Genomic DNA, 14344 nt, shown 5'->3' on the forward strand with positions numbered 1-14344 from the left:
TGTTTCCTCTCTTCTGCACTAAAAAAACTCTAATTATGTTATTTACAGAATAAGATGGTATTTCGTCTCCATGCCTATACTTCAACAGCATTTAGTTGATGTATTTAGCTGTGAGTCTACAGGAATAAATGACACTCAAGCTCAGATATCCTGGTTTTGAAATAGAAACATGAAGTACAGCAGGGAACAAAGTCAACTCAATTGGTTCTTTTCCCTATGCTGCAATCACATTGGCACCTGTTAAATGGAGTGTACTCCAGAACACTACGCAATGTGCCTCTATTAAAAGTAACCAAGAATTTAGCATGAACCTGCTTCTTTTACATCCTATATCAGAGCTATATGTCTGCCTGCTCACGCACAAACACTAAAGTAAATGTGATGTTGTTCTTACATATAATATTCAAGACCATTGAAATATAGAACCATTTTTTTGGGAAAAACTCCACTGCAGTTTCTGACTACAGGTACAGGCATTGAGACAGTAAGTAATGCTAGAAGATTTCAGCTCTGAAGCCAGAAGAATTGTAAATTGCAACCATGGATTAAAATATAGGCAGTAAATTTAAAAAATAAACAAACGTATTTACAGAGTTCTTCAATTTTACTTGTTTGTTAGTTCCATATGTTAAATGTAATAGGATGTTTAAAGGTGATCATGCTCCTTAAAACAACTCCAAATGGCCTTTTTCCTAGACCAGTTCCTACATTTTTTAATTTTTCAGAGAATTACTAAATTCTCTGAAGAGGCAATTTCATATTAAATTATGATAAGAATATTTAAATCCATTAAAGGGGTTTTCCCTTCTCCATGATCCTATCCCAATATGTAGTAGGGGCAATAATAACAATAATAATAATAATATTAGCAAATACCTCCAATTAGAAATGTAGTATAGTTCTTCTGATTACCTATGTTGCTTACCCCTTGTGCAGGGCATTGCTGTAGCTTAGGTATCCATGATACAACCACTTTATAATGACAGTTAGTTGTTAGCGCTCGTAACCATGGATACCTAAGCTACTGCAATAGCCTGCACATGGAGTACGCGATAAAGTAAATCCAAAGAACTATACTGCATTTCTAATGGAGGTATTTGTTAATATTATTATTACACCTACTACATAATGGGATAGTACAATCAATGGCTCTGTCATAGAAAATATTAAAATATCTAAGCCATACTAGAGAGGGGGCATTTACCCCCCTCCTCACACAAAACTGCAGCACAAGACAAGAGCTGATAATCTAGCTAACACTCTTAAGGTACCGTCACATTAAGCGACGCTGCAGCGATAAAGACAACGATGGCGGCACTGACACAGTCAGTGCGGGAAGTTGACACCGGGGGACGTGACAGACATCGGAATGTGAGTATGTACGTTTTTTTTTTTTTACTTTTACAATGGCAACCAGGGTAAATATCGGGTTACTAAGCGCGTCCCTGCGCTTAGTAACCCGATATTTACCCTGGTTACCCAGGGACTTCGGCATCGTTGAAGACAGTTTCAACGATGCCGACGTCTTTCCCCTGATCGTTGGTCGCTGGAGAGAGCTGTCTGTGTGACAACTCTCCAGCGACCACACAACGACTTACCAATGATCACGGCCAGGTCGTATCGCTGGTCGTGATCGTTGGTAAGTCGTTTAGTGTAACGGTACCTTACCTGATTGGACAAATAATTAAGATAGGAAAAACCTCTTAAATTTTGAGAGGATTGAAGCGAATATCTCACATCCTTTAGAGATAGCTATTTTTCTTCAGTGGTGCACATTCTTTTCATGGAATCGTCTTTGCCAGACACCTGGGCACCAGTAGAAAAGTATGAATATTTGGGCTTGTATAAGTCCGATAGTGATGGGACATACATTTTCAGCTTCAGAGCTAATCAGGGAAGAAGATGCATGTTTTTCATAACTGTAACCCCTGCCTATAAACCCCAGACCGCTGACAACAGCCGTTTCATATTCAATGACTTGGCTATGGTAAAATCCAGATAAAAAATATGGCGGCGATCTCGAGTTTCTGCGATCATCGGGAGTAAAGTTATTTCATAAGTTGAGAATTTCTTAATATCCTGAGGGTCTGAGAACAACTCACAACCTGGCCCACGTGAGATCATCAAGGGGCCGTGTGTTGGTGTAACTCAGGTACTAAAAAAAAAGATCAAGACACATTATGATCTATGTTCCTGTAGAGAAATACACATCGTGTATGCATGAATCCAGTCCGCTTGTCATTTTTCAAATAAAGCACTCTCCTATGCTAGGTCGAATCATATGTGTGATCGGTGTAGTAAATTTCTTTTGTTTTATCCATTTAATTTTATGTAACTGTATATGCTGTATTGTTTTGTCTTCTTTGTAAAATCTTTTGTACATGTTTTATAAACACTGCCTATCGTTTGGATTAAATATAAAATGTAATAGTTCTGCTCCTATTGTTCTGTAATCCATGCCTCGAAGCCATACGCTACCTACCAGGCGGCCCGTCAACCTGAATATATATTAAAAAAACGACTGGTGGTGGCAGCTAATAATCTTTCTTGGGTTATTGTGGAGTTTGCAGTGAGCATATGGGAGGTACAAACAAATATTCCAGGCATCCAGGTCTATATACCAAATGCTCACTGTTAGTTCCCCATTAACCGGCCTATTAGTGGGAGCAGCCTGCAGCCTCCTCCGTTAATTGTCAGTCAGTCAAATCATTCTCCAGGCAATAGGGGGCAAAAGAGAATTGTTCGACACAAAGATCACAGCAGGTGGTTCTGCGTGACCTTCCCAGGCTGCAATATTTTGACAGGCCCCATCAGTGTATACACCATAATCATGTTTTCCAGAGCTTTAGACAAAAACCCCCACCAGCCACTGATGTGAGGGTAAAATGTAATAGGAACACAGCTTTATGTTTCTGCATTACATTGATAAAATCAATACTTTTGGAGCATCTGCCTAAATATACACTATAAGCGAATAGCATTAAGCTTCTATAAAAGTACTCTTACGGCCACATCAGAGCAGGAGCAGAAAATACTTGTATGCAAGTCTATAGGGTCAGAGCCCGTCTATTGCTGTTTATGTCCATGTGGTTGCAAAGAACAGGAAATATGAATCTAATATTAGATTACATGGCCAGTGTTCAAATGGCAAGGCTTCTGTTTTTTTTCTTAGTTTTTTATACATTCAACAAAACCTGATCTAAACAATAGGTCATTTTCTGAGGACACCTTCCCCTCCATTGTGCATTGTAATCAAGTAATGACCATATGGAAGGAATATAAAACAATGGAGCTGTCACAAACACTGGAAAATGTTCTATTGTAAATAAATAACATCTACCCTACATATAGTCTAAAATGGTGATGCTTACTGGGGATCTGTTGCCTAGACATGTTCTAGAAACAATACTCTATTATAAACCATGAAGATGAATCATGCTCAAAGTAAGGAGACATTTATAACAAACTTACTGGATCGGTTCTTATTGTTAGCAAGTATAAACTAATCCTGGTCTCAAAAGAAATGAGACAATACAGCAGTTCTGATACTAGAGAAGGGAGTGGCTGGAAATTCTAGAAGACTATATTTTATGAGATTTGGAAAATATGGCTGCTCCCTTTCAGAAACTACCACTCTTATGTAGTGTTAAAGCTCAGCCCCAGACAGCCACTATTCACTTCTGTGATCTGTGAATTATTATACAGGCAGACATTTATAAAAGTCTAGATTCTGCAATAACAATCACAAGCTACTGTAAAATAACCTATGCATCATGATAAGCTAAAAAGAGCTGTAAGGGCAGTATCACCCAACTGATTTCTTCACATCTGAGACAAACAGTCTGACCAGCCTTGGCATCAGAGTTGGATCAGGGACATCAGTTTTTTCGGACATCTTCTCCATTCTGTTGGCCCGTGAAAATCGGTCCAATTTTTTTTTATGGACCCATAGACTTGCATTGCTGATTATTTTGATCCGATGCTTGGATCAAAATCGGACATGTCTCTGATTTTTTGCGGGGTCCAAGGAAAAAAATCTGACGTGCACAGCCACATAGGACATCATGGGTACGAGTGCTATCCGTGAAAACCACAGATAGCACTAGTACGAGACAACAGTTGTGTGCACGAGTGCAAAAGAGTAGGCTAGGTTCACATTATTATTTACTCCCAATCACTGGTATGTGCATAATGCCTAACCCTCATGCAATAAATAGGATTAAAGGGCACCTATCTTGAAACATACACATGTAGGCACCTACAATGAAACCTTTATGAAAGAACAAGAAAAACTTCCAGTAAAAATGGTCTTCAATGGGGTGGTCTCATTAAAAATGTTGTACAACAACTGGAAAACGCCTTCTTAAATACTACAGTGCCGCAGGTAAAATAAACAACTGTATACATTTGTGTGAAAAAGTGTTTGCCCCCTTCCTGATTTCCTTTTCTTTGTTTTTCATGTATAAATGTTTAAGATCACTACACAAATAGAAATAGTAGACAAACATGACACAAGGAAACACAAAATGCAGTTTTTAAAGAAAAGTCTTTATTATTAAGGAAAAAGAAATCCAAACCTACAGGGCCTTGTGTGAAAATGTGAATGCCTGCCCCCCAAAAACAAAAATTAACTGTAGTTTATCACATCTTTTGGAAGCCAAGTTTAAATTCTCTAGTTACACTCAGGTCTGAATACTGCCACACCTGTTCTCAATCAAGAAATCACTTAAATAGGACCTGCCTGACAAAGTAAGGTAGACCAAAAGAACCTCAAAAGCTAGATATCATGGTGCGATCCAAAGAAATTCTGGAACAAATGAGAAACAAAGTAATTGAGATGTATCAGTCTGGAAAAGGTTATAAAGCCATTTCTCAAGCTTTGGGACTCCAGAGAACCACAGTGAGAGCCATTATCCACAAATGGTGAAAACATGGAACAGTGGTGAACCTTCCCAGGAGTGGCCCTAAGTTACCCTCTCATCCGAGAGGTCACAAAAGATCCCACAACAACAGTCAAAGAACTGCAGGCCTCACTTGCCTCAGTTAAGTTCAGTGGTCATGACTCCATCATAAGAAAGAGATTGGGGAAAAATGTCATGCGTAGCAGAGTTCCAAGACAAAAAACACTGCTGAGTAATAAGAGCATAATGGCTCGTCTCAGTTTTGCCGGAAAAATTTGATGATCCACAAGACGTTTGGGAGAATACTCAGTGAACCGAGGAGACAAAAGTTGAACTTTTTGGAATGTGTATGTCCCATTACGTCTTGCATAGAAGTAACACCGCATTTCAGAAAAGGAACATCATACCAACAGTAAAATTCAGTGGTGGCAGTGTGATGGTCTGGAGCTGTTTTGCTGCTTCAGGACCTGGAAGACCTACTGTGGCAAATGGAACCATGAATTCTGCTGTTTACCTAAAAATCCTAAAGGAGAATGTCTGGCCATTTGTTTGTGACTGCAAGTTGAAGCACACTTGGGTTATGCAGGAGGACAATGATCTATAACACACCAGCAAGTCCACCTCTGAACAGCTTAAGAAAAACAAAATTAAGCCTTTGGAGTAGTCTACTCAAAGTCCCGACTGTAATCTGATTGAGATGCTGTGGCATGACCTTAAGAAGGCGGTTCAGGCTCGGAAATCCTCCATTGTGCCTCAATTACAACAATTCTGCAAAGATGAGTGGGCCAAAATTCCTCCAGAGCGTTGTAAATGGCTCATTGCCAGTTATCGCAAACACTTGATTCAAGTTGTTGCAGCTAAGGGTGGCTCAACCAGTTATGAGGTTTAGGGGGTAATCACTTTTTCACAGGTGGGTCCTGTGGGTTTGGATTTCTCTTTCCCTTAATAATAAAGACCTTCATGTAAAAACTTCACTTTGTATTTACTTGTGTTATCTTTGTCTAATATTTAAATTTGTTTTTATGATCTGATACATTTAAGTGTGACAAGCATCCAAAACAATAGGAAATCAGAAGGGAGCAAACACTTTTTCACACAACTGTATTCACCTCCTAAAACAGTGCAGTTTCAGTGATCCCAGCTCTGCCACCTTAGATTGTTATATTTAGGCTAGTTTCACACTAGCGTTTTTATCATCTGCGGAGGGCTGCGGACTTCCTCCGTGAAGCCCCGCCGTCAGCTGAACCTCCGCTGCTATCTCCGCCTACTTCTGCATGCGGCCCGCATGTGGCCTGCGTACCTATCTTTAACATTAGTTACGCAGGTCGTGCGGCTGACACAGTGATGTAAAAATGGATACACGGATGACACACTGATGGTAAAAACGGACACACGGATGACACACTGATGGTAAAAATGGATACACTGATGACACAGTGATGGTAAAAATGGATACACGGATGACACACTGATGGTAAAAACAGACACACGGATGACACACTAATGGTAAAAATGGATACACGGATGACACACTGATGGTAAAAATGGATATACGGATGACACACTGATGGTAAAAATGGACACACGGATGACACACTGATGGTAAAACTGGATACACGGATGACACACTGATGGTAAAAATGGACACATGGATCATACACTGATGGTAAAAACGGACACACAGATGACACACTACGTGTTTTATACGGACATGAGAAGGAGGATTAAAGGGAATCTGTCACCTCATTTTTCACATATAAGCTGCGGCCACTGACATTAGGGGCTTATCTACAGCATTCCGAATGTATTCTGCCCTGTTGAGGGCAGAGCAAAGTACTGCAGTGGGCAGGCGCTGGGCCTCTCTGACCTTTCCGGGCACCTGCGCACTGCAGTATTTTACGCTGCCCTCAACAGGGCAGACAAAGTACGCCTGCGAAGGAGCCGCGACAGAAGCAAGGAAGAGGACGTCATCGCATAAAGATGGGAGGCGCTGGATCTGGACCAGCGACGCCCATCGGACCGGACCGCAGCGGGACCACCCCTGGTTGAGTATAATCTAACTTGTTTTTCTATCTTTCAGGTTACATCGGGGTCTTATCTACAGCATTATAGAATGCTGTAGATAAGCTCCTGATGGCAGTGGCCGCAGCTTATATGCAAAAAATGAGGTGATAGATTCCCTTCAAAGAAAAGTGGCAGAGTTGTGTTGAAATTGAAAAATATCTAATATTTTTGTGCAAATGTGCCTTTTTTTTATTAAGGCAGATCAATATATTCTCCCAAGGAAACCAGACACAAACCTGTCAGATGTATATGCATACGCTTGTGGCATTTGTCCATCCAAAGGAGTCTGATAATACAGTAAAGTTTTCATCCACATGCCTTCGTAGCCCCATACATTTACTGACAAATGTATGTAAAAATGTGGTGTGAATTAAGCCTCAACTGAACAAATAGGGCACAGGTTTTAGTACTTGTCCACAATTTTAATATACTTTTGGGTGTGGGGTAAGCCAGTTTGAATTTAAACTCTGGATTCTTTTATTCTTCAGGAAGATAAGTGGTTGCCAGAGGTGTCTGACATCGGCTTACTCCACTCTCTAGAGTGCACACATCAATGCCGAATGCTTGGCTGAGCATTTATTTGAGAGCCTGGAAAGAAGGCTGACAGCAGAATGGTCAGACATATAGGCACTAATTCATCAAGACTAGCATTGTGAACACCAGTCCTGATGAAGTGTACACTGCACTAGACTAAGATGCTCTAAAGTTATTAGGAAGCGTGAATTTGGCGCATCTTTAAGCTGTTTGCCAATATGAGAAACGCTCTATAGTCAAGACTGTGTTCAATTCCTGTTATAATTTACTAGATGGTGGCCCAATTCTAACGCATCGGGTATTCTAGAATAGGCATGTCCACGTAGTATATTGCACAGCCCACATAGTATATTGCCCAGCCACGTAGTATATTGCCCAGCCATGTAGTATATTGCACAGCCCACGTAGTATATTGCCCAGTCACGTAGTATATTGCCCAGTCACGTAGTATATTGCCCAGCTACGTAGTATATTGCCCAGCCACGTAGTATATTGCCCAGCGACGTAGTATTCAGCACAGAGCCACGTAGTATATTGCCCAGCCACGTAGTATATTGCCCAGCCACGTAGTATATTGCCCAGCCATGTATTATATTGCACAACCCACGTAGTATATTGCCCAGCCATGTAGTATATTGCCCAACCACGTAGTATATTGCCCAGTGACGTAGTATATTGCCCAGTCACGTAGTATATTGCCCAGGCACATAGTATATTGCCCAGTGACGTAGTATATTGCCCAGTGACGTAGTATATTGCCCAGTGACGTAGTATATTGCCCAGTGACGTAGTATATTGCCCAGTCACGTAGTATATTGCCCAGTGACGTAGTATATTGCCCAGTGACGTAGTATACAGCACAGAGCCACGTAGTATATTGCACAGCGACGTAGTATACAGCACAGAGCCACGTAGTATATTGGCCAGTCACGTAGTATATTGCCCAGCTATGTAGTATATTGCCCAGCTACGTAGTATATTGCCCAGCCACGTATGTGACAGGTTAAAAAATAAAAAATAAACATATACTCACCTTCCGAGGGCCCCTTGTAGTTCGGTCACATGACCGTGACGTCATGGCAGGTCCTTCTCGCGCAGGCATGCAGGGCCTGTGATGACGTCGCGGTCACATGACCATGACGTCATGGCAGGTCCTTCGCACGCAGGGCCTGTGATGACGTTGCGGTCACATGACCGTGACATCATGGCAGGTCCTTCTCCCATACAAGGCACCGGAACCTGCCGCTTGCATGGAGCGGTCACTGAAGCGTCGCGAAAGGTGAGTATATAATGATATTTTATTTTTTAAAATTATTTTTAACATTAGATGTTTTTACTATTGACGCTGGCAGCATCAATAGTAAAAACTTGGTCACACAGGGTTAATAGCTGACGGTAACGGAGTGAGTTACCTGCGGCATAACGCGGTCCGTTACCACTGGCATGAACCCTGTGTGAGTGGTGACTGCGGGGAGTATGGAGCGGGCGCCGGGCGCTGACAGCAGGGGAGGGACTAATCGGACTGTGGCCGTCGCTGATTGGTCACGGCAGCCATGACAGGCAGCTGGCGAGACCAATCAGCGACTTGGATTCCATGACAGACAGAGGCCGCGACCAATGAATATCCGTGACAGACAGAAGGACAAACAGACAGAAAGACGGAAGTGACCCTTAGACAATTATATAGTAGATGGCACTTTTGTGACTTAAATTGTAATGAGTTTGTTGGGCGTGCTCAGGCAAAAACCCTCAGCACAGAGCAGGCCGGGACTGGCAGAAAAGTACTAAAAGTCCCAAAGTTTTTGTGTAACTACAAGTTGCACAGAATTTCGGTTACATTTTCAAACAGTTTTTCTGGCGAAAATTGGTTGATGACTCAATGCCATAGTACTGTATAACGCAATGCCCCTGCCACAAGACAAAAGGAAATGGCACTAACAAAGGAGCGTACGTTCCTGATAATCACGCAGTATAAACAGGCTGCCGACCATACAGCAAAATGATCAATCATTAGGTGAAATGTTGTTTTGGTTTGCGCAAAAGATCATTGTTCTCAGCAGCACATCTTCCTGTATGAACAGAACCTGTGATGCAGATTACAATGGCTGTCTATGCTCATAGAGCGATGTATTACTGATCAGCTATTAATCATTTACAGTTTCCTATCTTACAGAATTGCAATGTATCCGTAAAAATCACATGTGATACTGTGTCTCTGTATGGCATTCCACTTTTTTTGCGCACCCATAGACTTGCATGGGTGAGCCACATCCGATTCACAGAAGAAACTAGTGAATGCTGAGATTTTTTTCACACGCTGATTCGATCAGTCCAAAAAATCACTTATCTGCACTGCCCCATTGAATAACATTGGTCCGTTTTTTTCATGCACAGCATTCGGACCATAAATATAGTCATGTGCATGAGCCCTAACTCTTATCCTGGAGCAGTTTACAGTAAAATTGCCCTTTAAGATACATATGGGCGCATGCACTTAAGGGAGGTGAAATTCCAAAAAATAAAAGCTATTGAGGTGAACCCTTATTTTTGTCTTTTATATTAACATGCTGATAAATTGTAAAGAGAAAGATCCCAGGGCTAAACAGTTAGGCGGTCCCACCCCATTCCTCTGCCTGTGCACACACCCCATTCCTTAGGACACCCAACCAACTGTGAGTCAGTGGAAAATGCAAGAGTGCACTCATCCCATTGGCAGGATGCCCTATCACAAAGTTTATATGCAGAGTTAAAATACATAAAAATGCTAAAAGTCTATTTTGTGCGGTTCTTCTCTAGTTAGTAATGATTCTCTCAGCCGGGTCTGTTTATCATTAGAGTACACGACGTACAGACATGGCTGTGATGTAGCGGGAAGTGAGACAATGGTGAAGGAGAATTTCTGTCTTCAGGCTATGAAGTTTAAAGTGAAAACTGGAGTTCGGAAACAGGTGCAATAATATATAATATTCACACCTGTCTGGCTTACACAAAGAATGCATTACTTTTCCATATATGATATTGAATGTGCAGGAGAAAAGACAATGGATAAGGGTGGGAGCGTGAAGGAAAAATCATTCCAACTGGAAATGTTCCACATTTTTTATGTTTTGAATTTGCACGTAGCCCTAGAATTACTTATGGGTTAGGTGACTATGGCAAGATCTATCATTATAGGCAGCAATAAAGAAATTTTATCGTGTTTCCATATAAAAAAAAATAAAATCGACAGGGCAGTTGTTAGAATTGTCCTAGAATGTGACATTGATGTTCATAAATATGGTGGCACATTTCAAGACATGATTTTTTTTATAGTGGGCTCATACCATATGTGACAAATTGATGCGTGTAATCTAGATATGTGATGCCAGTCTTTAAACTTAGCCCATGTAAGCAGGTCCATTCAGCGGGCTACCCCAACGGACACATTAGTGGATAATTTAGAGCCCACTTGACTTTGTGTTTTCATGGCTGAGATAGAATATAAACTTCATCCCCTAAGCACACAGCTGTGATTTCCACACATAAGCGTTCATGAGCAAACATATATCTAAGTGTTTGGGAACATGGTTATAACCATTCCAGGGCAGGGCGTTCCTTAGATATTGGCCATGGAGAATTTTTATATGAGCTCAGAACTAAAGGGACTTCAGTACTAGGGAAAAAAAGGTCTGCTTTTTCCAGAGACGTCATATTGTACAGCTGTCTCTGCTGCCCCAGGTTATCCATATTCCAGTGAATAGGGCTAAACAGCAATGCCAGACTCGACTCATGACCAGGTTTCTGGAAAACAACTACCCAGAAAATTTCTTACATTCCTGAACAATCCCATTTTTTGTCCCTCTAGTTGTATAGGTTTCAACGTGATTTAGGCTAAACATCTGGGATCTGTGGGCCCAAATCAATAAGACCTGGCAAATAGAGATTTACTGGATAATATCACGATACATTGTTGTCATTCAATACTTGGCAAAGAGAGTTATGCGGCAAGATGGCTGACTTGTCATGCCAAAAATATCTGCGTTTTACAAATACTTGGGCAGTCGACAACTGTCACCAACTTGATCTTTCAAATAACTTCAGCGTATCCTTTATAACGGACATTACCCAGTTATGCAGCTTGCAGATTTAATTTAGCGGTGATATTAAATAACATTTCATGCATGATGTGAAAAATAGAGGCTTACTTTTATGGTGTGAAGCTGTTACTCACCTAAGCACATACTGAACCCTAACCAGAATATTGGAGGGATCGGTGATGTGTGGCACGCTTCTACATTATTGTACCTTACACATAATAATAATCTTTGTTTTTATATAGCGCTAACATATTCCGCAGCGCTTTACAGTTTTGCACACATTATCATCACTGTCCCCGATGGGGCTCACAATCTAAATTCCCTATCAGTATGTCTTTGGAATGTAGGAGGAAACCGGAGAACCCGGATGAAACCCACACAGACATGGGGAGAACATACAAACTCCTTGCAGATGGTGTCCAAGGTGGGATTAGAACACATATAAATGTAATGGGCACAAGTGCTTTGAGCAAATATGATATTGAAAAAGTAATTTGGCATGTGCCCATATCCACACCCTTTAACCCTATTATGCCTGTAATAATGGGCTAACATCAATGGAGGCCACAACTTGTGTACTCAGACAAAAATATAACAATTACCTGAAATGTTAACTGCATGGAGGTATAAATGATGTCTTACAATGCATATACCCTGTGACGTAACTTGAAACTCATGGGCCCCGATGCGAAAGCTCCAACGGGGCCCCCAAATATTTTAAATCTTTAATAGCAATAGTCTTTTTCTATAGGCCAAAGGGAATTTTAGGGCCCCCTAGGCTCCAGGGCCCGGATGCGATTGCAACCCCTGTACCTGTTGTAGGTACGCGCCCCTGTATATGCCAGTATAATATAATTAAGGGCATTTGCAGTAAATTAATAAAGGATTAGCACTCTGAGGCTAAGGCCCCATGATAACTTGTAATCATGTTACATAAGATCACAATGTTACACTACTGCATCACCACTAATGAGTGTAAATGTGGAAAGCTGCAACTTACCGCCACCCTGACCCAACCATTTGGCAATAACCTACCAAAGTTTTATCTCTTTGCAACCACATCCACGGTTATTGGTTATATTGCAGAGCAACATCTGCAATCATAATGATGATGTGGTATCTGACATATACTAGATGATGTCACTTTTTTTTTCGGAGAAGAATGAATGTGGATGACATGTCATGGAGTGTAGTCTCGAAGAATGAATGTGGTTGACATATCATACAGTGTAGTCTCGAAGAATGAATGTGGATGACATGTCATGGAGTGTAATCTCGAAGAATGAATGTGGATGACATGTCATGGAGTGTAGTCTGACGATATGCACAGATATGTAGAAGTTGCTCTCACCTGGTAGATCATGACTTTGAAGTTTCTACGTCTCAGCAGCTCAGATTCATTGGTTTCCAACTTCTTGATCTGCGTTTGCTGCCGCTCCAGGTTTTGTCTCACTGTCTTGACGTTGACGCTCACCTTCCTCACTTTTTCTAAAAGCTTACTGGCTGTATTGCTGGTAGTGGCATGGGACTTGGTCAACTTGGTCAGTTCTCCTTGAATGCTGCCCACTACATTCTCCATCTCCTGTTGTCTTGCCTCCAGTTGGGTTTGGGTAGCCTGAATCTGGTCCACGGCTCCTATAATCTTATCCAGAAGGCTCAGCACCAAAACTCCATTGATTTGGTCTGCTTTAATGGGCTCACTGTCTGAAGTTTCTCCTGGAGGTGTATCAGGGATGATGGAGGGCTGCTCGACTATCTGCAAGGTGGTATCCTCCATTTTAGCAGCTGCCTTAAATTGGCAAAACTATAAACCTGTTCAAGCTAGTAAGAAACAGGAGGAAAAACAAGCAGAGTGGGATCCAGAAACTTTGAGAATGCTGGTAACCGGGATGCTGGCCAGAAATAGCTAGCATGGGACGTGTGCGTGTGTGTATGTGTTTGTGTGTGTGTGAGCTTCTATGCAGAATCGCAGTGCTCTGCATAACTGTACTGGTAGGGTTGGACCTGAGAGGAGGGGGAGAGCCTATATTCATGAATCCCTGTCATTGGATAACTCCACCCAGGGTAATTTGGAGAAGGGAGCTGCAGACCCAACCTCTCCCTCTCCCAGTTCTGAAATGATTAAAATAGTTATGAGGGAGGTGACTAGTCTCCTTGCATGCAAGCACAGGCTGAGGAATGCACCAGTAGAGGGAGAGGGAGAACACTGGAGTTTATCATAGAATGGGGATTCCTAATGCATTAACCTTTTCACTGACAAAAGGCACTAAAAATTGGGTTAAAATGATCAAAATAATGTTGGATCTTCTAACAAGACATACATTAAAGTCTGTCCACAGAAGCATAATCTGGCGCTCTGTTAACTATTTCTATTCCAGTATGTTAATCCAGGGATCTTCTTCTGTCATCTTTTACTTGTGCAACATTTTAAGACAACGTTACCATACTGCAACTTTGTAAAAGTAAAGAGCATGGCCTACAAACTACACTATCAATTACTGCGATGCAAAAAGGCACTGGAGCATGAATCACCTAACAGGTTCCCTTTAAACATACTGGATCAATTTTCATACTTACAGCACTTCTCACAAAATTAGAATATCATCAAAAAGTTAATTTATTTACATTCTTCAATACAAAAAAAATGAAACTTATATTTTATATGGAGTCATTACAAACAGAATGATCTATTCCAAGTGTTTCTGTTAACCCCTTTACCCCCAAGGGTGGTTTGCACGTTAATGACCGGGCCAATTTTTACAATTCTGA

At 41.3% G+C, this 14344-nt stretch overlaps 1 protein-coding gene across 1 annotated transcript in view; it reads right to left on the reverse strand.

Moving 5' to 3' along the window:
- Positions 1-13693, reverse strand: part of CAVIN1 (caveolae associated protein 1) — a 94475-nt gene extending 80782 nt beyond the window's left edge. The window contains exon 1 of the mRNA XM_069751816.1: positions 12927-13693. Within this exon, the coding sequence (XP_069607917.1) occupies positions 12927-13352 (426 nt within the window). The 5' untranslated portion in view covers positions 13353-13693. The remainder of the gene's footprint in view (positions 1-12926) is intronic.
- Positions 13694-14344: the final 651 nt, after the last annotated feature.

This window comes from Ranitomeya imitator, chromosome 2 (assembly GCF_032444005.1).
Source record: "Ranitomeya imitator isolate aRanImi1 chromosome 2, aRanImi1.pri, whole genome shotgun sequence".
NCBI classification, from domain to species: domain Eukaryota; kingdom Metazoa; phylum Chordata; class Amphibia; order Anura; family Dendrobatidae; genus Ranitomeya; species Ranitomeya imitator.